Source organism: Polypterus senegalus, chromosome 7 (genome assembly GCF_016835505.1).
Source record: "Polypterus senegalus isolate Bchr_013 chromosome 7, ASM1683550v1, whole genome shotgun sequence".
Lineage (NCBI taxonomy): Eukaryota > Metazoa > Chordata > Cladistia > Polypteriformes > Polypteridae > Polypterus > Polypterus senegalus.
Genome location: NC_053160.1, coordinates 2,456,647 through 2,480,209, shown reverse-complemented (window position 1 = coordinate 2,480,209; position 23,563 = coordinate 2,456,647). Strand labels below are relative to the sequence as shown.

General features: G+C 45.3%; 1 protein-coding gene across 1 annotated transcript in view; it reads right to left on the bottom strand.

Annotated features, from left to right (window-relative positions):
• Window positions 1-23,563, bottom strand: part of pigg (phosphatidylinositol glycan anchor biosynthesis class G) — a 230,978-nt gene that overhangs the window by 46,561 nt on the left and 160,854 nt on the right. The window contains exons 6-8 of the mRNA XM_039758143.1: window positions 22,631-22,843; window positions 17,962-18,179; window positions 4,627-4,908 (exon numbers count right to left, since the gene is read on the bottom strand). Coding sequence (XP_039614077.1) covers window positions 4,627-4,908; window positions 17,962-18,179; window positions 22,631-22,843 — 713 coding nt within the window. The remainder of the gene's footprint in view (window positions 1-4,626; window positions 4,909-17,961; window positions 18,180-22,630; window positions 22,844-23,563) is intronic.

Here is a 23,563-nt window from a genome sequence, read left to right as displayed (position 1 = left end):
ACTTTTTAAAAACCACACTTATATTAAGTTAAAAAGAAGTCTGTCATACATCACTTGTAAAATAAAAGTGTGGGCACTTTCATCAATCAACATTCAAAAAACATTTCTTAAAATCTTAGCAAACCTTTTATTTCACGAGTGATGTGTGAGAGACTTCTTTTTAACTTAATATAAGTGTGGTTTTTAAAAAGTATTTTATATATCCATCCATCCATCATCCAACCCGCTATATCCTAACTACAGGGTCACAGGGGTCTGCTGGAGCCAATCCCAGCCAACACAGGGTACAAGGCAGGAAACAAACCCGGGCAGGGCGCCAGCCCAGCGCAGGGCACACACACACACACCAGGGACACTATAGGATCGCCAATCCACCTAACCTGCATGTCTTTGGATTGTGGGAGGAAATCCACGCAGACACGGGGAGAACATGCAAACTCCACGCAGGGAGGACCCGGGAAGTGAATCGGGGTCTCCTATCTGCCAGGCAACGTGTCTTTGTTTTGCAATCGGGCGGCGCCAATTGGGTTACCGGCCCTCTACTCTCAGGTGCCACAAAACGTTGTTCCTAATGTCATACGGCGTAAAGATTCATTCTGTATCTGTGATTTGGGCACAGACGACTGTCAAACTTTGTGCGCATTCCCATCTCAAATTTCTGCTTTTCTGAATTTCCCCTCGGGCTTCTAGTTAGTGATGAGGCTTTTCCGCCATTAAGTTTTCCACGCGTTCTGTCTCCTGGCCCTCTCCTCACACGAGGGCAGAACGTCGTTAAAGGATAACTTTGGCGTTTTTCAAGTCCACGTTATTTCCTCACCAACGTGGTACGCCGTACATGCACTTGGCACATGAAATTGTGTTTCAAAGTCCAGCATTTTCTTACACTGAAGCTAGTGGGACACGGGTAGGGCCAGAAAACAAGCCTTAAAACTTACCGAATACATCAAATTTTTCGAGCCGAGACATCCGTCAAGTATTGATCCGCATCTTGCTTTTATATACGCTTTGTAAAATAGCTCGTACATGTGACCATGTGACCAGCTGAGGGTGGCACAGTGGGTAACGCCAGTACCTCACAGTAAGGAGACCCGGATTTGCTTCCCGGGTCCTCCCTGCGTGGGTTTCCTCAGGGTACTCCGGTTTCCTCCCACAGTCCAAGACATGCAGGGTAGGTGCATTGGTGATCCTAAATTGTCCCTTGTGTGTGGGTATGTGTGTCCTGCGGTGGGCTGGCACCCTGCCCGGGTTTTGTTTCCTGCCTTGTGCCCTGTGTTGGCTGGGATTGGCTCCAGCAGACCCCCGTGACCCTGTAGTTAGGATATATAGCGGGTTGGGAAATGGATGGATGGATGTCACCAGCTGAGCCCAGCACTCGTCTTCTTCATCAATGACCTTTCACCTTTCCTCTCGAAAGACCAAATCTCAGTAAACTTGTCACGCCTTGCGGTGGGTTTTATTTCGATTTAGTTTCGTATTTATGTGAGACCTCACACAAGCGAATAGAAACATATTCTTACCTCGAGATAAAATAAAAACGGTATGCAGAACGGGCGGTTAAACGATTCTTTCCCGATCCCTTTGGTTGTCACAAATACACAACACAAAACTCAAAGAGGTGAGTTTTAGGGTTTTCTGTTCTGGTGCTGCTTCCTGTCCCACTGCCATCAGTGTAAAGTGGGGTGGAGAGGAGGGCAGGGAGCTGGAGGGCACGCCAGTGACGCCGTTGGGCACCGAGTGGTCAGGGCCTGCTAGAGTTGAGGTGGGCTCTGGGCGGTCACTACACGTTGGCATTCCCAGTTTGGGTTTGTCATCAGCTTAGGAGTGCCCCCTGCAGTCCACAGTGTAGTCACACAGACGACTACTACATTAGACACACATGAAGTGTTAATGCTTGTGCAGTAACCACTAGGGGGCCACACTGACCATCAACCAATAAATGTTTATCACGTCAATGCCCCCCAAATACCTCACCATCCCATGGCACCTTTGTGATCGGCACTGCCCGGTGCTGTCAGACATTTCAATGTTCTCTTAACATGAAGTTTGGATCATCGGGATCATGAACTGCCAACCTTACATTTTACACGTCAACCCCTTATCCACTAGGGGGCCCCGCTGTCTGTTTCTTATTAATTTTGTGTGTCATTCAATGACTGAGCTGCTCTCCCCACCGTGTTGACGCTTGTCATTTGTGCCACCACCTCTCTTCATTGACCCCAGTGGGCCCTTTCTGGACTGACTGAGGTGAAGCGGTCCACATGACCAGTCCTGCCCCGGCCCCGTGTGGCACACCGTCCACTTCCCTGCGGTAATTACGAACGCCGAGTCTAACACGAGGCATTACTACAGCACTGTGGCAGCGGCTAAATCAATTGTGCTTATAAACACCTCCATTATCATTAGCCCAAACATGCCATGTGGGTATCGATCGCAACGTCTTGAGTGTCAGCACTCTAAAAATTAGACCTATAAAAGCCACTTAACCAAGCAGACTTTAGTCTTTAATAGCTTTTTAAACTTCAAGAAAAAGTTTCACAATCCGTACTTGAAATGTCGTCTTCATTAGCTGGAGTAATGGAAAAAGGCCGGAATTACTCTGGACATCACCCGCTGGCTTCTCTCGCTTCATTTACAAACACGAAACCCGATTTAGGGGGCGGGGCAGGGGGAGGCGGTCACAGCCTATCACTGCAACGCTGGGCACAAAGCAGGAACCAGTGCCAGGCAAGGTGCCAGCCAATCATATGGCTCAGTCATATATATCCATACTCACATGAAACCCAAAAAACAAAATAACATTCAGAAACCCGCTGAAGGTGATTTAGGGTCCATGACGGCAGGAGCCAACGGCAACAGCACTGGGGACAAGGCAGGAAACAGCCCTGGACAGGCGGGCAGGCCATCATGAGGTCCACTCGTACACCACCCTCCCCATATTCACACTCATAGTGCGCCAACACACAGCAAGAGTAGAAAAAAATTAGAATAGGGCAGAATACAATAAGATAAAATTAAATAAAGTAGAACAATAGGAGAAAAAATACATTAGAGCAGAACACAACAGAAGAGACGAGAACAGAGTAGAGCAGAACTGTAACAAATAAGAGACAGATGGTCACCACTGCACAGATGTGAAAGGCGCTATATAACAGACAGCCAGAAATATAGAGAGAGGGACAGACATGAAAGGCACCATATAACAGACAGACACATAGATATGAAAGGCACTATATAATAGATAGACAGATGGACAGACAGATAGGAAAGGCACTATATGATAGATAGATATAAAGATACATAGGGTGAAAGGCACTATATGATAGATGTAAAAGGCACTATATAATAGAGTGAAAGGCACTATATAATAGAAAGAGATAGATCTGAAAGGCGCTATACAATAGATAGAGTGAAAGGCACTATATGATAGATAGGCATATAGATAGACAGATATGAAAGGCACTATATAAAACAACAACATTTATATAGCACATTTTCATACAAAAAGTAGCTCAAAGTGTTTTACATGAAGAAGAATAGAAAAATAAATGACACAGTAAGAAAATAAAATAAGTCAACATTAATTAACATAGAATAAGAGAAAAAACAAACAAAAAAAAAAACTCCAGTCTCCTCTGGGCATTCTACCTAACATAAATGAAACAGTTCTCTTTGGATTTAGGGTTCTCATTGAAGGACTTGATGATGACGGTCATGTAGACTCCATCAATGCTGGAGCATCATGATGCTTTGAGTAGGTGTTGGTAGATAGATAGAAAGATACATAGATGTGAAAACCGCTATATAACAGATAGATGTGAAAGGCGCTATATAATACATAGATAGATATAAAGATAGATAGATGTGAAAGGCGCTATAAAATACATTGATAGACAGAGTGAAAGGCAGTATATGACAGAGAGATAGATAGATGTGAAAGGCGCTATATATTAGACAGACAGGCGTCACTTACCTTTGTAGGTCGCTTCAGTTGCCCACTTGCCCAGCCAGTTGCCCCCCCACCCCCATCATGTGACATGTGACATGTGACTATTCAAACAGAACACCTGTAGTTTGGCTTCACTTGCAAGGCGCCACATTAAGTTTGGGTTTTCTTGAAATTTTACTTTTTATGTCATGTCTTGATTTCTGTTTACCCACATGCCAGGCACTGATGCCCCACCGGCACAGCTGAGTCTTTGGCATTTTTGCCGTTTCAGTTTTCTAATTCCGTGCCTGCCACTCTCCGCTGGTACAGCAGGTTGCCGTCCACACACACACACACTCGCCGTTTCTACCCAGTGGGGATTTTGGTCCTTCTCACGTAACGACTCCATTGCACCAAAGCGCGCGGACTGACACGTGTAATAGAGGTGCCAGGTTTGGATTAATGGAGACCCCACAAGCTGGACGCACTCCATTTGTTTATTTATTTCAGGCGGGCGTCAAGTGACGGCCGGCTTTACAAATTTGGCTCCTAATTGATCTCAAAGGCTGGAATAATCAGCACGTCCAGCTGCTTGGCAAAGCTTCCATCAGAGAGCATTTTGCAATTACCCAGAGACGACTGGGCTGACAGTGGACAGTGGAGGAAAAACAATTTGTGATGTTGTCACCTTGGACGCTCACCTTACTCTGAGGCTTCTCCCAGGAGAACTTCCTGGCCATGATGGACAGGATCACGCAGAGCAGAGCCGTGACGAAGAAGATCACAGCGAACGCCAGGGCCCAGGAGAGGCTGCAGAAATAGCAGGAGCTCTCGGTCGACGTGCACACGAGGACATGGACGGCCGAGAAGAGCAGGCACAGCAGGTATGAAGGCAGCGAGCAGAGCGAGGAGGACAGGGGGAGGTCGAGCTCAGCGTTACTCCTCAAAGCGTCTGCCATGCTGAGCAGCAGGAGGAACAGGACCTGGAGAGAAGAGAGAAGAACACAGACCACCATCAACACACCACCATCAACACATGAGGGAGACAAACAAACCCACGGTGGTGCCAGCTTTGAAGAAACTCCACGTCGTCTGTAATCTTCACATTTTTGGGATGGACAAGCAGATTACTGGGCTGCTGTCACAAGTTCAGAACAGAAGGAGAATAAGAGACCAGCTCAGGGTGGGCCATGCTGTGACCACCAAGCTTTGGGGGGTGGTCACAGAACTTGTGGTGGGGCACAAGTCAAAACGGTAGCAAAAATGGAGCCTGAGGGGTCCTGAGGCCAAATAAATAGAAAACAACAAGCCTGCTGGGCCCCCGGGCCAAGTCTTGAATCCTCTGGACCAGGTGGGGTGGGGTGGGTCGCCCTCTTGCCCACTATAGCTTGGCACTAGACACTCCACTGACTTCCTCCTGCCAGTCTCCTCCTGGCCTCCAGCTCCATTAGCCATCAAGTGGGTGGGTTTATATCCCATGCTGGGGTCACTGGTGGCTCTGGGGCTAAGGATCTGTGCTGGCATCCCGAAAGTTGCTGGTTCGAATCCCCATCACTGTCAAAAGAGATGCTACTCTGCTAGGCCCTTAACCTTCAATTGCTCCAGGGGCGCTCTGACCCCAAGGGGTATGCGAAAAGATCGTTTCACTGCGTGTTGTCCTGTATAACTAAGTATGTGACAAATAAATAAAGAATTATTATTACTTGAGGGTCAAGGTCAGGGTCCATTAATCATTCTTCAGTTGCTTTCGTTAATTCTTCAACATTTATGGTCTAGTATGCATGTATTGTGTATTTATGCTGTTTGCTCCTCGTTTTCTGTAGGTGGAGACCTAGGAGGCGGGGCCATCATGACATCACTATGGAAGGACCGCCCCCAGCCTTTCTATATCATAGGCAGAGGATCAGAGTACCTCAGAGGTTCATTGAGAGCACCAGGAGTATCAATGTCTGTGAGTCGGATGGTTGGATTTCCTGATTACAGATGGATTTTTGTTAGCCCTTTTAGTCCTGCCAGTTTTCTGATCTTTTTTTGCCCTTTTACTGTGTTTGTTCTTCTTTGGTTTATAGAAATACATTCTTCATTTACAAATATTTGTCCTCCCAAGCCAGAGGTTTACAGTAATACCTTCCCTTGAAGGGCATTGTGGGCCTGTGCAGACCAGGAAGCCTGCCTTGTTAGTTTAAGGCCAGGTTGCCTGAGGTGAGGCCTGTTTCTAAGCAGGCCAGTGACTGCTGCAAATCCCAACAACAGGGAGAGTCCAGACGTGGCTTTAAACCACCGGGTGGGATCAATTCCAGGGCTGTAATGTTCCTCACTTTTGAATGACTTTTTATATTTTTTGTTATTATGTCATTTCTGTTAATATTTCTAATTTTACTTGTTGTTCAGTCTTTATGGTGTTTGCCTTTTCTCAGTGATTTCTGTGGGTGGAGCTTCGGGAGGCGGGGCCTCTCTGACATCACTGTGGAATGACCACCCCCATCCTTTTTTTTTAATATTTCAGGCTGAGAAGATGAGACCCTCAGAGGTTCATTGAGAGAGTCTGGGGTGTCATTATCCGTGATTAGTGTTCTTGGATTTTTTTTTCTAGTCGTTGGCCTTCTTGACTATGGATTACGGACCAAACCCTTTTTGTCATTTTTCATTGTTTGTTATTCTTTTGTTTCTATAAATAAATTCTTCATTTATAAAACTTTTTTTTTTTTTTTGCCAGAGGTTTACAGTAATTCTTTCCCTTGAAGCCTGCCTTTTAATTTTGGGGCTGGTTTGCCTGCGGTGAGGCCTGGCCTGGTTCAGGTGGTGTTTATGAGGCCTACTTTGAGGGTCCAGAGGTGGCTTCAAACCCCAGGCTTGTTATATCAGGGTTATTAGGTTTCAGCTTTAAGTTTTTTATCTTTGTATTGATGTTGTGTTACTTTTATGAATATTTTTTGTTGAAATTGCAATGTTCATTGATTGTTTAGTCTTGATGTTGGTTGCCTTTGCTCATTGCTTTCTGCGAGTGGAGCACCCAGGAACTGAGGCAACTGCAGAGGGCACCCCCCCCCAACCCCATTTTTATATTTCCAATTGACCAGATGAGCCCCTCAGAAATCCACTGAGTCTGGAGTGTCGTCATCTGCAAAGTGTGTAAGTGTGTTGTTGGATTGTTTTTCCTGGTCATTCATTTTCCTGATTTTGGATTACAGACTGTTTTTTGTTAGCTTTTTTATCTTTTCAATCTGTTCTCCTTTTGTTATATATATATATATATATATATATATATATATATATATATATATATATATATATATATATATATATATAAATATTTTTCATATGCCTTTGTGTCTTCATGCCAGATGTTTATAGTAATTCTTTCCCTTGAATGATATCTTTGTATGTTTTGGGCCTGTGCAGGCCCTTGAAGCCTTCCATTTTAGGTTTGGGTTGCCTGGGGTGAGGCCTGTTTCCAGGCAGCTCTGGCTCAAGTAGTATTTTGGATTTTTGCACCCTGCCCTCTTTTATTGTTTGAGGGTCCCAAATTATAATAAGGAGGAGGGTCCAGAGGTGGCTTTAAACACCAGGCTGGGCTCAATTCCAAGGTCAGAGTCCGGAGGCGACTCTAAACTCCATGCTAGGAATGGAAATGTTTGTAAAAGTTTAACAATGAAAAGAATAAAATAGAAGAATAGATTAGGTTTTGTAATAGAAAAAAATACAACTAATAAATAAACATTTTCTAAAGATGTACAGAAGCATTCTATAATGCCTGTCAATGACTTACTAATGAAAGTCATTACAAAGTGTTATCAGTACATGAATTGTTATTTAATGACATTCACGCCTCTTTGAGTGTACATGAACTAATACTCCACTAATGTCCGTTAACGACTTGTTAATGAAAGTTTTAACGTGTTACCCGTGATATGTTTGAAGCAATTTGGTAGGCGACCCTGACTATGCACAGGGCACACCAGGCTTGTGCCCCAGGGTCTCAGGCGCTGTCATATTTCGTCACTGATGTCACTAATTCATAAGCTCAGACAGGACCCTGGCTCCAAGTCTGAGTGATTAAGGGGGCTTTAACTATGGTCTGCAAGTCTGAACAGTTCATTAACAGAATTACAAATGACCTTTTTATCTGAACAAAATCTTATTGAATGTTTTACTTTGAGCAGTGAAAGCAGCTTTAGATGTGGTGGTGGAGTCGATTGGGCACAGGGCAGGGGCATTTTAACTTACATGGCCGACCGACACGCAGCCAAGAAGACCAACAGGACAGCAGGCTACACATGTGGAGTACAAGCCAAGTGAGGGCCCACCCAACTGTACAACGCACATAGATAGATAGATAGATAGATAGATAGATAGATAGATAGATAGATAGATAGATAGATAGATAGATAGATAGATAGATAGATAGATAGATAGATAGATAGATAGATAGATAGATAGATAGATAGATAGATAATGTTGATCACAATATTCTTAGAAATTGCCTTAGTGTCAATGGGTGGGCCTCTCTGGCAGGTAGAATATTCTTTGTAAATTGTGCTAATTATACTTTAAAGACCCCTGATATTCTATATGGTGGTCCACAAGGTTCTATCCTGGGTCCGCTGCTCTTTTCGATCTCCATGCAGATTATCTTGTGGCATAACATGAGCTACCAGAGCTATGCTGATGACACACAGCTGTACTTATCAATAGCGCCTGATGACCCCGACTCTTCTGATTCACTGACCCCAATGTCTGACTTGTGTTTCTGAGTAGATGAGGAGTAATTTTCTCAAACTAAATAAAGAGAAAACAGAAATTTTAATGATTGGCAATAATGGATATAATGAGGTTATTAGAAATAAACTTGATGCATTAGGATTAAAAGTCAAGACAGAGGTAAAGAACTTAGGGGTAACTGTTGACTGTGACCTGAATTTGAAATCACATATTCATCAGACCACTAGGACAGCATTTCTTCACTTAACAAATATAACAAAAGTTAGACCTCTTATATCATTGAAAGATGCTGAGAAATGAGTTCACGGTTTTGTTTTCAGTCGACTAGATTACTGTAACGCACTCCTCTCAGGACCACCTAAAAATGACATCAATCAGTGCAGAATGGAGCTGCTAGAATCCTAACTAGGAAAAGAAAATCCGAGCACATCACCCATGTCACTACACTGGTTACCTGTGTCATTCAGAATTGACTTTCACCAGGCTGATATGGTGGAGCACTTTAAAAAACTTCTGACAACTCATTACTGTGACTTGGCTTTCTCATAACTTCACTTTAGCTAAATCCTGATGCTCTGTATATTCAATTAGTTATCATTACTATTCATGGTGCCTCCGTAATCCATACTAACCCCAACTTTCTCTTCTGTTCTTTTTCCGGTTTTCTGTGGTAGTGACCTGCGGCCCCCACCACCTGATCAAACCACCGTGATGTCCCCTCCATTAATGGATTAAAGGCCAGAAGTCCACGTGACCGTCATCATCAAGTTCTTCAATGAGAACCCTGAATACCATGAGGACTGATTGTGAGGTCATTTAAGTCAGGTAGAATGCCTAGAGGGGGCTGGCCGGGTGGTCTTGTGGCCCCTGCACATTTTATTTATTTATTTATTTTTTTGGGGTTTTTTTTGTCCTTCCTGGCCATCGGACCTTACTTTTATTCTATGTTAATTATTGTTCCCTAATTTTAATTATTTATGTTGTTTTTTTTCTCTTTCTTCATCATGTAAAGCACTTTGAGCTCCATTGTTTGTATGAAAATGTGTGACAGAAATAAACGTTGTTGTTATCTGTCTGTCTGAGGCTGAGGGAGAAGGTGGCATTCTGAGGCCCTACAAGGAACAAAAGTCACAAAAACAGCCAGAAGAACAAAACTCAAAATCTCAAGAATCAACGTGGGAGCATCTTGGGGTCAGCCATCCTCAAACTACCACGTTGATTCTCAAGGTGTGAATTCTTCCAAAAGCTCAATACCACACCCGTGACATCACCGGTCCACTCCAGTCTTCTACAGTTCCTTAATTCAACGATCTTTTCTTTGTTGTGTCAGCTCTTCACACATTCACACCACTGGCTCTGTCTCCTGCCACTCACTTGGTGGTCAAAGGCAGCGCCATCTGCACTCACGTCCCACAACTCAATGAGCTGATCCAAGCCAGGATCTTTCCTGAGAACTGCTGGCAGCCACATACATTAGAACACTCTGGAGGAGAACTGGCTGTTCAGCCCAACAAAGCTTGCCAGTCCTATCCACAATGTTCTTTTAGAGAAACCATCAGGTTAAGTTTTAAAGGGACCTAAAGTCCTGCTGCCCACCACACTACTTGGTCACTTATTCCAAGTGTCTGTCTCTTTTTCTCTCACTCTCCTGCTCTCTTTCTTTTAAGCCCTGCCCTTCACAGTGTTTCTTTGGCTCTCTCTTAGGTAATGCCCTACAGATATCATCCCTCTCTCCTCCTACAGCTCCACCCATTATGACAATTTCTCTCCCTCAGGCTCCACCCCTACAGACAGCATCTCTCTCGCTTAACTCCTACAGCTCCACCCATTATGACAATTTTTCTCTCTCTCTCTCTTTCTCAGTCTCCACCCTACAGACAGCATTCCTCTCTCCTCCTACAGCTCCACCCATTATGACAATTTTTCTCTCTCTCTCTCTTTCTCAGTCTCCACCCTACAGACAGCATTCCTCTCTCCTCCGTCAGCTCCACCCCTTATGACAATTCCTCTCTCTCTTTCTCAGTCTCCACCCCTACAGACAGCATTCCTCTCTCCTCCATCAGCTCCACCCCTTATGACAATTTCTCTCTCCCTCAGGCTCCACCCCTACTGACAGCATCTATCTATCTATCTATCTCTCTATCTCTCTCTCTCTCTCTCTCTCTCTCTCCTCCTCCAGCTCCGCCCCTTATGACAACTTCTCTCTCTCTCTTTCTCTGGCTCCACCCCCTTATGACAATTTTTCTCTCAGGCTCCACGCCTACAGATAGCATCTCTCTCTCTCTCTCATACCCTAAAAGGTCCGCCTCTTCTGACTCTGTGTGTGTGTCTCTACCTCTTGCTCTTTCTGGCTCCACCCCCTCGGACACTGTCTCCCTCTGAGGCTCTGTCATTTTTTTCTCTCTCTCACCCAGGCTCCACCCCTTATGCGTCTCTACATCTCTCTCAGGATGCGCTCCTCTGCCAGGTCTGTGTGCCCCCCCAAGATTTCCATGCCCTGAACAGCACTGTTTCTGTTTCCTATTTATCTTTCCAACTTTAAATAATAATCAGAAAAATAAATCAAATCATCAAAAAGTAATTTGAATTAAATTCAAGATTAAAAACAAATGTATGACAATAACCTTCAAATATTTCCACAGCTGGCAAAACAAATTGCACACCAGTTATCACGCAGGCGGGCCTAATGTGCGCGTGTTTCGTTTGACTTTTCTGTTTGCGCGGCCCCCCTGGCACCCCCTCGACACGCAGCGCGGCTTTCCCTAAATCTCCCAAATGCTGCCTTTGATCCTTCCTTCAACAGCATGTGCAGCCGCGGCTCTAAACTCCTCGTGTCTAATTAATTCTTTCCTTTGTACGCCGTAATGTGAACACGTAACACCGTCGGCCAGCCTTGGAAGTCGTAGGGGACGCTGGAGATCACAAAAAAAAAAACCAGAAAGAAAGCCGACGGGTGTTAAGATTTTCCATTTCTAATCTGTAATTATGGATGGCAAAACAACAGGCACCAAGGATATTCGGATTCTATGAAATTAATTACTTCGGTGTCATTTTTAAAGTCATCAATATAATTAGACAATCAGTTATTTAGCTGTTTTGACACTTCTCTCGGATTTCAGTTGACGCTCGGCTCATTTCGTATGCATAAGAAGTCAAAAAAAAGTACCAAAGTACAATGGAGTGGGGAAAAAAATGAGTCGAGATGGCATCGCTCAATTATTTACACCAGAGCTGGATGGCATCCTGGCACTGCAGCTTCTCGACACGACTCGCCCCACAGAGGAAGTCAAGTCACAAATCACTACGGTGGGCCTCCAGCTCGTTCTCACACCGACCCAGCCGTTGCCTCGAACGCACCCTGGGGTAAAACGGGGACAAGGACATAAATGGGGGGCAGCCGAGGGCACACACAGTACCACAAAACGTTCGTCTTAGATGTTGTGACGGTCGGCCGTGGTCCTCGCCTCTCTGAGATGGGGGGAGTAGATTCCTGCAGGGCTTTGTGGGACTTGGATTTTGGGGCAGTCCTGTTGGGGTTCAATGGGGGCTGCCAGGGGGAGCTGCTCGATGAAGGTGCTGACCATCAGTGACATCAGGCAGAGGATGGAGCAGAAACGAGGGAATAAAACTGGGCAGACTGAAGGGAGGTCAGGCAGACGTGAGAACGGCGACAAGACACAAGGTGCTCATCTTGCATCATCGAGGTCTTCTGCAGAACAAACCAAACGGGCAAAGCCGAGACACTCAAGAAAAAAACATCAAATATCTAAAGACGTCCAGCACTGCAATCAGCAAGGAACTCGCAGAAACCACTGGGTCACCCATAGGGGGTCCGGAGACGTCCTATCAGAAGAGGCCTTCACGAAAGAATTGGGACCACAAAGCCATTCCTCTGAAGAATGAAATAAAGTCTAACACCAGCAGAAGGCTGCTTGCCCATTAAAGTGATGGAGAAGAGCACATGGAAAAATACGAGCAGACCACCCTCAAGCATAGTGGACACTCCAAGGGGATTTGGGGCAAACAAGTTGAACAAAACTGCCAGGCAGCTTTTTATCCATCCTGCAGTCCCATCATAGAAGCGTCTGATGGGTCCCAACTTGACGACCCCCCAAACCTCATCGGAACAGGGAATCCTGGTGTGGCCGCTACAGAGTCCTGATCTCCATGTCATCATCAAGCCATTCTAGGACTTCAAGACAGTTTGATAAGAATTGACATGAGACATCAACAAGTTTGGGGCAGCCAGGTGAATAATGTGCCCTGGCATCAAAATGGGTATCAGGTGTTGAGCTGTGTTCAGTTTCAAGTCCAGTTATGCAAAGACTACGGCTTTAATGGCAGAAACTGGAAATGATGTCATCAGAACCGGAAGTGGCGTGATAGATAAATAGATAGATGGATAGAGTGAAAGGCACTATATAATAGATAGATAGATAGATAGATAGATAGATAGATAGATAGATAGATAGATAGATATGAAAGGCTCTATATGATAGATAGATAGATAGATAGATAGATAGATAGATAGATAGATAGATAGATAGAATAGATAGATATGAAAGGCGCTATATAATAGATATATTATCTAATATAATAGACTTTGGAGTTCTTCTCTCCACATTGACGTGATTCGGTCTTCAGCAGCCATTTCAGGATCTAATGCCACAAAAACAGCCAGAAGAGGAAAACTCAAAATCTCAAGAATCAACAATGCACCACGAGTCATGCCATGTGCTGTACAGTCTGCCATCCTCCGACTGCCACATTGATTTCTGGGCTCTCCCAAAAGCTCCAAGCCACAGCTGTGACGTCTTCGGTCCACTCCAGTGTTTCATGGCTCCTTCCATGAGCTTCAATGAGGAGGGATTGAAGGAGACGCAGACAAACTGAGCCCAAGAGCCGATTTGACTGAAAGTGCTTCACATGACAAACAGGATGGTGGATGTCGGCTGCTACTTTGAAAAACATTTTTCCACAAGAACACATGGGCACAGTTGGAAGCTCGTTAAGGGCAGCTTTCACACAAATGTTAGGAAGTTTTCCTTCACGCCAAGCAGCACAAACACATGGGATGCGTGACCAAGTAGCATAATTGACAGCAGGGACTTGAGAGGCCTTCAAATCCCGACTTAATGTTTTTTGTAGAGAATTTTGGTGACTGGCAAGCTTGTTTTGCTGAATGGCCTCTTCTCACCAACACTGTTCTAATGTATGCTGTGGTCACTGAGAAGTACTTAATAGAAAGCACTTATACAATCTCCATTTTAATTTGACATCTATTTAAAGGTAAATTCTCAAGGAGCAGCAAGGAGTAAATAAATATGAGAAGCAAAGGCATATTCAAGGACAAGTCGACCTGTCAGCAGCATGTCACAGCAGAAGACCAAAGATGGATGCTTGACAACCTTAAACTCGACCCTGACAGGCGCACCCCAGAGAGTGAAACCTCAGGCCCTGCGTTGAACAGCACAAACGAAAAAGTAAGAATCCATTACAGAGAATCTGGGGTCGAGCGAATGTGCCAACCAAGACTCAAGTCACTTACTGAAGGCGACTGGATGCGAGGTGTGTGGCAGTGGGCTCTGTGATGGACTGGCACCCCATCCTGGGTTGGTTCCTGCTTTTAGTGCTCGATGCTTTGTGCTCAGAGCTACATGAAGCAGAACTGAGAATGGCATGAATAGCATTATCAGAGAAGATACTGGATGGATGGATGGGAGGATAGATAGATATGAAAGGCACTATATAATAGATAGAGATATGAAAGGCACTATATAATAGATAGATAGATAGATAGATAGATAGATAGATAGATAGATAGATAGATAGATAGATAGATAGATAGATAGATAGATAGATAGATAAATAGATAGATGTGAAAGGCACTATATAATAGATACAGTCATGTGAAAACATTAGGACACCCTTTGAAAGCATGTGGTTTTTTGTAACATTTTTAATAAATGGTTATTTCATCTCCGTTTCAACAATACAGAGAGATTAAAGTAATCCAACTAAACAAAGAAAACTGAGGAAAAGTCTTTTCAAGATCTTCTGTAAATGTCATTCTACAAAAATGCCTATTCTAACTGAGGAAAAGATAGGACACCCTTGCCCCTAATAGCGAGTGTTACCTCCTTTGGCTGAAATAACTGCAGTGAGACGGTTCTTGTAGCCATCTACCAGTCTTCGACATCGGTCTGAGGAAATTTTACCCCACTCCTCAATGCAGAACTTTTTCAGCTGTGAGATGTTTGAGGGTTTCTTGCACGCATACAGCCCTTTTCAAGTCACCCCACAGCATCTCAATGGGATTCAAATCTGGACTTTGACTTGGCCATTCCAGGACTCTCCATTTCTTCTTTTCAGCCAATCTTTGGTTGATTTACTAGTATGTTTTGGGTCATTGTCATGTTGCATGGTCCAGTTCCGCTTCAGCTTTAATTTTCTAACTGATGGTCTCACATGTTCTTCAAGCACCTTCTGATACACAGTAGAATTCATCGTGGATTCTATGATGGTGAGCTGACCAGGTCCTGCTGCAGCAAAGCAGCCCCAAACCATGACACTTCCACCTCCATGCTTCACAGTTGGTATGAGGTTCTTTTCTTGGAATGCTGTGTTTGGTTTACGCCAAACATGTCCTCTGCTGTTGTGTCCAAATAATTCAATTTTGGACTCATCTGTCCAAAGAACATTATTCCAGAAGTCCTGGTCTTTGTCAACTTTATCTCTGGCAAATGTCAGTCTGGCCTCGATGTTTCTCTTGGAAAGCAAAGGTTTCCTCCTTGCACACCTCCCATGCAAGTTAAACTTGTACAGTCTCTTTCTGATTGTAGAGGCATGTACTTCTACATCAACAGTAGCCAGAGCCTGCTGTAGTTCTCGAGATGACACTTTAGGGTTTTTGGAGACCTCTTTTAGCATCTTGCGGTCTGCTCTTGGGGTGAACTTGCTGGGGCGACCAGTCCTGGGCATGTTGGCAGTTGTTTTGAAAGCCCTCCACTTGTAGACTATCTTCCGGACAGTGGAATGGCTGATTTCAAAATCTTTTGAGATCTTTTAAATCCCTTCCCAGACTCATAGGCTGCTACAATCTTTTTTCTGAAGTCCTCTGACAGCTCTTTTGTTCTCACCATGGTGCTCACTCTCACTTCAACAGTCAGGAGCACACCAAACTAAATGTCTGAGGTTTAAATAGGGCAAGCCTCATTCAACATGCAGAGTAACGATCTACTAATTATGTGCACCTGGTGTGATATACCTGTGTGAGATCTGAGCCAATTTAAGAGGGAATACATGTGAGGGTGTCCTATCTTTTCCTCAGTTAGAATAGGCATTTTTGTAGAATGACATTTACAGAAGATCTTGAAAAGACTTTTCTTCAGTTTTCTTTGTTTAGTTGGATTACTTTAATCTCTCTGTATTGTTGAAACGGAGATGAAATAACCATTTATTAAAAATGTTACAAAAAACCACATGCTTTCAAAGGGTGTCCTAATGTTTTCACATGACTGTAGATAGATAGATAGATAGATAGATAGATAGATAGATAGATAGATAGATAGATAGATAGATAGATAGATAGATGTGAAAGGCACTATATAATAGATAGATAGATATGGAAGGCACTATATAATAAATAGATAGCCAGACAGACAGAAAGGCTGATTGATCAATCGATCGATCGATTGACTGACTGATTGATTGATTCTTTGATTGCACTTCAGTTGTCCTAAATTTAGAGCCCGAATTCCACAGTTGAACTTTTATTAACTTACTCCCAGGGTGCATCACACACTCGCCCTACTTTATTGCAGAGTACAGACCGGCTGACTGATTTAGGGTCACACAGATCCCCCCAAGTCTCCTACACTGTGAATACGAAGTGAGGAAAGCCACTGATGGAAACATAACATTTTCACCTGAGGATGCCAATCTGGCAGATGCCAACATTGTTTAAGAAAGGTCATGGGCACTGGACCTGCTGGCATGAGGTCACATGACCCCTAGAGTGTGACGGTGGCCCCATGCCACCCCTAGAAAACAGAAATGACTGGGACCCTTCAGTCAGAACTTGTGTGAAAATCTCATTCATCAACACAAACTCACTTCAATGTTTATAGCGCCTTTCTATACCAAAAACCTTCCCAAGTGACCTTAGACAGACACCATACTTTACAAGAGAAGCACAGACAGGTGGACTCATTTAGGGTCACACAGACCCCCCAGAATCTCCAACACTTTGAATGCAAAACAAATCTGAGTGCCACTGTGGAAGGACATGGCCCACTAGGGGGCAGCAGACCTCACAACTTGTCACATTGGAGTATTTTGCACTTGCAAGGGGGCAGTGGGCGTGGCTACACAATGAAACTCCAGTAAGAATACAGTTTTTGCTTATTTTGACTCTAAGATGTCCCCCCTGCATATCCAAATGTCCACCCAAAGATGACATCCTAGTAAGGCGCCCAGTTAAATTTCAACTGTATGCGGTGTGGGAGGTTACCTGCTGCATTCTGTGACACTTGCTGTTCAGGTGGGCCGGGGTGTTAAGTGTGTGCCCCCTGACAGGCCGACTTTTCCATCTTAGATTAGCATTTCTGCCTGAGGCCGTCCAAGAGCTTTCATACAGAGTAACGGAATCGGGTTAATCTCATAGTGGCAAGCATTAAATGAAAAAGCTGCAGTGTGACTGCTGCCAGTGCCAAGTCGGGTGCCAAGGCAGGCAATTTTGCAAAATGTCAAAGAAAAATGTGCTTGTGTAATTTGTTAAGAGGCAGCTGTGAGTATCAAAAGAGGTTTAAGAAGATGAAGAAGCCGTGAAGAAGGAGCCGAGACCCCGCTGCATGGGATATAAACGTTTTTCACATAACAGCATCTGCTCATTTCATTCCCTGGGTTTGTGATCCTCCTGGGAAAGCTGCCCAGTGCGCCATTCAAGATGGAGGACTGGCATAAAGAACTGCCTCTGCAAAAGAACTTCCCTTGCATGGGATGTACAGGAGAGGCTTTAATAGAAATGGAGCGGTGGCTTGAAGTCAATAGAAGAGCAGACAAGTTCAGGTGGACTTCTGAAAAATGGCTTCTCTCAGTTACACAGAAAGGCTCAGTGTAATACTGGTGTGTCGTCAGTAATGCTAAGTATCCCATAATGCTTTGCACTGAAAAATGAACAACACAAAAGACAAGACGGACCTTCCAGGTCCAATTTTACAACACATTGGACTGTTGGTTCGCTTCATCCGGTCAGGCATGCCCTCCCCTATGCCCCTTTTTTCTGCTGTGAGCCCCGATACAAAAATCCTCACCTCAAAGACGATGATGGTGCCCACCATCATGGAGTAAAGGTCATATTTTCCCAGCTGCTTGCTCAAGGAGGAGCTCATGGACTTCAGAGCATCCAGGTACTGCCGGATGACTTTCTTGCCCATGTTGTTAAGGACCTCCGACGTGTTCCCCTCGAGGTAAAGCTTCACCCAATTTCCGTGGGACTTTTCGGCAACTCTGAATTGCTCAAAGCCAACATCTGCAGGAATGAGAGGAGGACAAACCAAAGGGTGAGAATGGGACTGGCAGGAGATGCGGCTGAGGAATGAAAATGGAAGACTCTGTAAAAGGGGGTCCAACAGGTACTGTATCTGCAATGCCACTTCCACAGCACAAGATGGGAGTTAGGCTCGAAGATGCCCAGGTGGCACATATACTGGCAACAGAGTACATCCCTGTGGTGTATATGGAAACTGACATTTAAATGTGGTGTGGAGAGCAGGGGTCCTCCAGCTGCCCCAAACCTGACACAGACAGGCAGAGACACAAGTTCAGCACAGCACATGTTTATTTCCACTTCCTCACCCCCCTCAACAGCACCAAATATGCAGTCCCTTTTTCCTCCTTTCTTCTCTCTTTGTCGTTCCACCTCCACTCCTCCTCCTCATCCTCATGGCAAGCTTTGTCCTCTTTCACCTGACCCTGGCTCCCAGAATGGAGTGAGGCAACTCCTTTTAAGCAGACCCTGGGAGTATTCCAGATGGCTCATTAATCAGACACCCATAGGTGTGGCGAAAGCCCAAAGTAGGGCTCTGCAGCTCCCCCTGGGGCCCCCACAGAACCCAACAGGCCTGTGCCACACTGCCCTGTGGGAGTCCATGGTGGTACAACAGCCCAGGAGAGCTGCCCTCTAGTGTCCCGGGGGAGGTAGTGCCTTACAGTTGCTCTCTCCCCCGGTCATTCGTCCAGCTGGCATCCCGTGCAGGTAAAGGCATTAGCCGACCGTCACAGTGGCTGTCACTCCCCTGAAGGTAGGAGACAGCAGGAGCACAACTCTCGCACCAAATTATCAGATCCCCAGGGCCATATTTTCATAAGTGAATTGGACAGCCGTTTATTTGGCTTAGCTTGCAGATTGTCGCGGACTACACACCATGAAGCATCACTGTTCAAAGATTTGACGGTGGTCAGTTGAAAACCCCAAACATCCGTCCCAGAGGTGGTCTCCTTGCAGTGGGAGCTAATAGAAGAATTCCAGAGACCATCTCTGAACAAGCGGATGTCTCGCTTTGTCAACCCGCACCTTTTCTGTGAAATCTTGTTACTGCACTCCACCTGTTCACAGTGCAAATCCCGTGTTCGTCACCAAATGAACTGTCGTGGACTCTCAGTTTGAAGATCTGCACTGTGGTGAACTGCTTGCAGTCATTTGACCCAGAAGTGGTCACCTTGCAGCTTGAACTAATAAAAGAATTCCAGAGACCATCTCTGAACAATGGGAGTGGAGCGCTTCGCAGTGATGTCAGCTGATGCCTCTATTATCAATATCCTTCTGTCACCGAGGGGAAAGGAGAGGAGAGGCATTAGGCACTAGCGCCACCCCTCGACTTGAGGTGGAATTAGCATTGCAGTCGACTCCAAAGCACACATGTGTGACAATATTCAACATTATGAATTTTCCTATGACCCCACCTTGTTTTCTATGGGTACACGGTTGGTAGATTTATATTGCTGTTCATGAGATTCTTGTTGACGCCGTAACCATTGTGACTATTTAACAGTGCGCTTGGCAGAAAGTTTATGGGCTCAAATAAGTGTACTGTATGTTCCCACCCGACCAGGGGTTGGCGCTGCCCTCAAACTCTTTGTTCTCTTTCCCTGCAGACTACCCGATGAACTCTCAGCCTAAAGCCACTTCCAGTCCTCAGAGGACAGCCAACGTCACTTCCTCTTCTGGTTCTCAAGATCCCATCTCCTTCTGATGTCATTTCCGGTTCCCAGAATACCATTCTCCCATTACATGATATTCAATATGGTGGTCCACAAGGCTCTATCCTGAGTCCGCTGCTCTTTTCAATTTACATGCTTCCGTTAGGTCAGATTATCTAGGGGCATAACGTGAGCTACCACATTGACAGCGAAAGCAACGGTGAGCACCGGACCAAGGCATGTGGCCAACTGAAAACAACAAGGGATTGTCTGTCAAAGGACCCCCAGCCACCCCAACCTAACCCACTCCAACAATGACCTTTAGAAATGCACTACTTCATTTTGGCTCACCCTGTATATGGCAGCCATTTTGTTCTCTCTTCAGTTCTGTTTGGAGCTCACATCTGTAAAGACCAACCTAAGCAACCATTTTTCGAGTAGAAGGGTGGATCCCCAAAACCTCTCACTTTGTCGTTTGTGTTCTTTTTTTACAGCATTGAGGTGTTTCTGGTGTTCAGGTTTTTGGATTTAAAAATATAACAAACAAAATATTGCAAAATAAAATACTTGCGTGTTGTGCATTCCTACTGCAAACCATTTGGGATAATAAAATCAAAGGAGTGTAAGCCATTGAGGGAAAGAACTTTGAAGGACGTACGGACTGGCGGACTGACTGAGTGACTTTGGATCTTTGTTTTCCATCCTGAGAAAAGCGCTAAATGCAAAAAATTATTATTATTATTTATCTATATATATATATAATTCACTAAGGCAAGACGACCATGGAAAGGGCGTGGATTCACTAAGCCGCCGACAAGTTAGACACCTATGGCGCACGCAGGAAGGAGCCACGCCCACCAACTCTAAGACCATTGGATACGACGACAACTCGCAGAGCCACGCCCACCAACTCAGACGCGACGACACAGAAAAACCGGCGTCATTTATATTCGTCTGTCGTAGAGTCCACATGCAGCTCCGACCCAAGTTGACTGTTCATAGAGGCATGTTTCTCGCGGAAGTGAATCGCCATATGCAGCGTGTGAAACGGTTTGCGAGGGGTATCCCATGGGATCCTTAAAACATTCCTTTACAACTGAGGTTAAAACACAATGAAGTAAGCAGTCTTTAAAAAACGAGTTCTCGGTTACGACGCACGACCGCGTGCACCCTGGCAAACTGTTTTACACGCTACATACAGCAATTCGCATCCGCGACAAACATGCGTCTTCTTAGATACTCCTGCACTTTGTACACACCGCCCTCCCACCTCGCTACCACCGTGGTCGGGTGTCTTGGTGGATTATATATAGAAAGGCAATGAAAGGTCTACGTGAGTCACAAGTGCATCTGGACTGTACAAAGACGACAACGACTCGAGTGACGAGTTGAAGGTGGGCACTTGAGCAGGCAGTGTATACTGAACGAGAAATCAGCAGACTAGCATGACGGAGGGAGCGGAGTGGCCGTCCTTCTCTCCTCCCGTTCCACCCTCTGCGCCACACGGACGATTGTGTGTTGGTTCGTTCCGTGCATTGGTTAAAACATAATGAAGGAGGCAGTCTTTAAAAACCAATAAGCTCTGTGCCCGGACACGGACAGGATTGACAGATTGATAGCTCTTTCTCAATTCTGTGGGTGGTGGCGCATGGCAGTTCTTAGTTCGTGGAGCGATTTGGCTGGTTAATTCTGAAAACGAACGAGACTCCCACCTGCTAAATAGTTACACGACCCAACAGCGGTCGGTGTCCAAATTCTTAGAGGGACAAGTGGCTTTCAGCCACGTGAGATTGAGCATTAACAGGTCTGTGATGCACTTGTATGTCCGGTACTGCACGCTACACTGAATGGATCAGCGTGTGTCTACCCGGCGCGGGGAGCCGTGCGTAAGCCGTTGAACCCCATTCGTGATGGAGACCGTGGCTTGCAATTGTTGCCCACGAACGAGAAATTCCCAGTACTGGTTATGTCCCTACCCTTTGTAAACCCCCCCCATGGTCGGGTGACTTGGTGGATTATATATAAAAAAGCAGCCGGAACCACAAAGAACAATGAAAAATCAACGTGGAAACCGACTGAGGCGGTGTTTGGAACATTAACAGTCAACGTGACTCACAGGTGCGTGTGGACTGTACACAGATGAAAGTGACTCAGGTAGAGAGTTGGGGGCGGGCACATAAGCGGGCAGTGCGTACTGAACGAGCGCCGTTCAACCTCGTCCTTCGCTTTGGAAGGAGAAGGCGCGACGTCGCTCCTCCGGTTTTCAGTCACGGACAATCGTATGTTGCTTCGTAGCGTGCATTGTTACAATGTTACTTTTCTTGGTGGTTTATTAAATTACGGATTTTTCAAATGTTTATTTTTTCCTCTGTGCTTAAAAATCATTTAAAAAGCAGCCTGATTATGCGGCGTATGCTACGCCGCGGGTTGGCTATTTATTATTATTATTATTATTGCGTTTGGACTTGCAGGTTTACCGTTTGCGGTTTTAAGACAACTCTTTTTGTTTTGCCCAATTTGTTTCCTGTCCACAGTCGTTCAGGCCATGATTCATACCGTGTGGTCACAAGTACGGCACACCAGACCCCCCGGTGAATTCTCCCATAACCTGCCTTGATTTATATCCGACATGTTTTACAATTTAGTGCATTCTTGAATGCCGATACTAAGGAAGATCCTGACATTTTCAGTCCTCTTCGACTTCCTACCCACAGCCCGCTTGCCAAGCCACTCCTTGGGCACAGATAAGGACGGCCGGTAGCAAGGAGAGAGCCCACTTACCCTTTTCGTACGCCGAAGTGCCGTCCCGCAACAGTCTGCTCAGCTGGAAGCCATTGAGATGCAGGAAGCGCAGCTGTTCTCTCACTGAGCACTCCTCCACCACCGGGAAAATGAGATGGCCCACGTTGTTTTGGGAGATGGGAAGCCCGAGGCCTACAGCGAGGGTCGATGTCAGGTCCACCTGCTCCACCACATTGGGGGGGTCATAGGCAACTGCAAGAGAAGAGAAAGGAAAACGGCGTTAGCGGCCTGACAGAAAACGAACCTCTGAAGAGACGCCACATGACAGGTGTCAGCCAGGACCACCATGACGGCTGGGGCACAAAGTCTTGTTTAAGGTCTCTTTTGTGCAATTTTATGTATGTTAATAGTGTCTATATACTGTAATATATATATATTACACACTACATACTAATAATTATAACATATTAATAATTTTATATATACAGTATATATATATATATAGTGTGAATATATAATATATACACACAGTACATAATAATAATAATAATAATAATAATAATAATAATAATTATAACATATTAATAATTTTATATATATTGTCGAGGGTGCCAGGGGCCACGACCTGGCCGGGACGCCTTGGAGGACCGGAAGTGGGCGTGTGCCCATCTGGGATCACGTGGGGCCGCCTTCCTGGTTGCTTTGGGGGCTCAGGTCACCGCCAGGAGGCGCCCCAATGCCTTGGGGACCCTGGACCTCAGCACTTCCGCCACACCAGGAAGTGCTGGGGAAGAGAGCAGGGACACCCACAGAGCTTCCGGGAGAACAGCCGGCACTTCCGCCACACTGGGGCGTGTCAGCGGGAGATTGCCGGGGAGCACCTGGAGCTCATCCGGGTGTGGATAAAAGGAGCCGCCTCCCTTCATTCAGGGCAAGAGTCGGGAGCGGAGTGGACTGAGCTGAGTTGGAGAA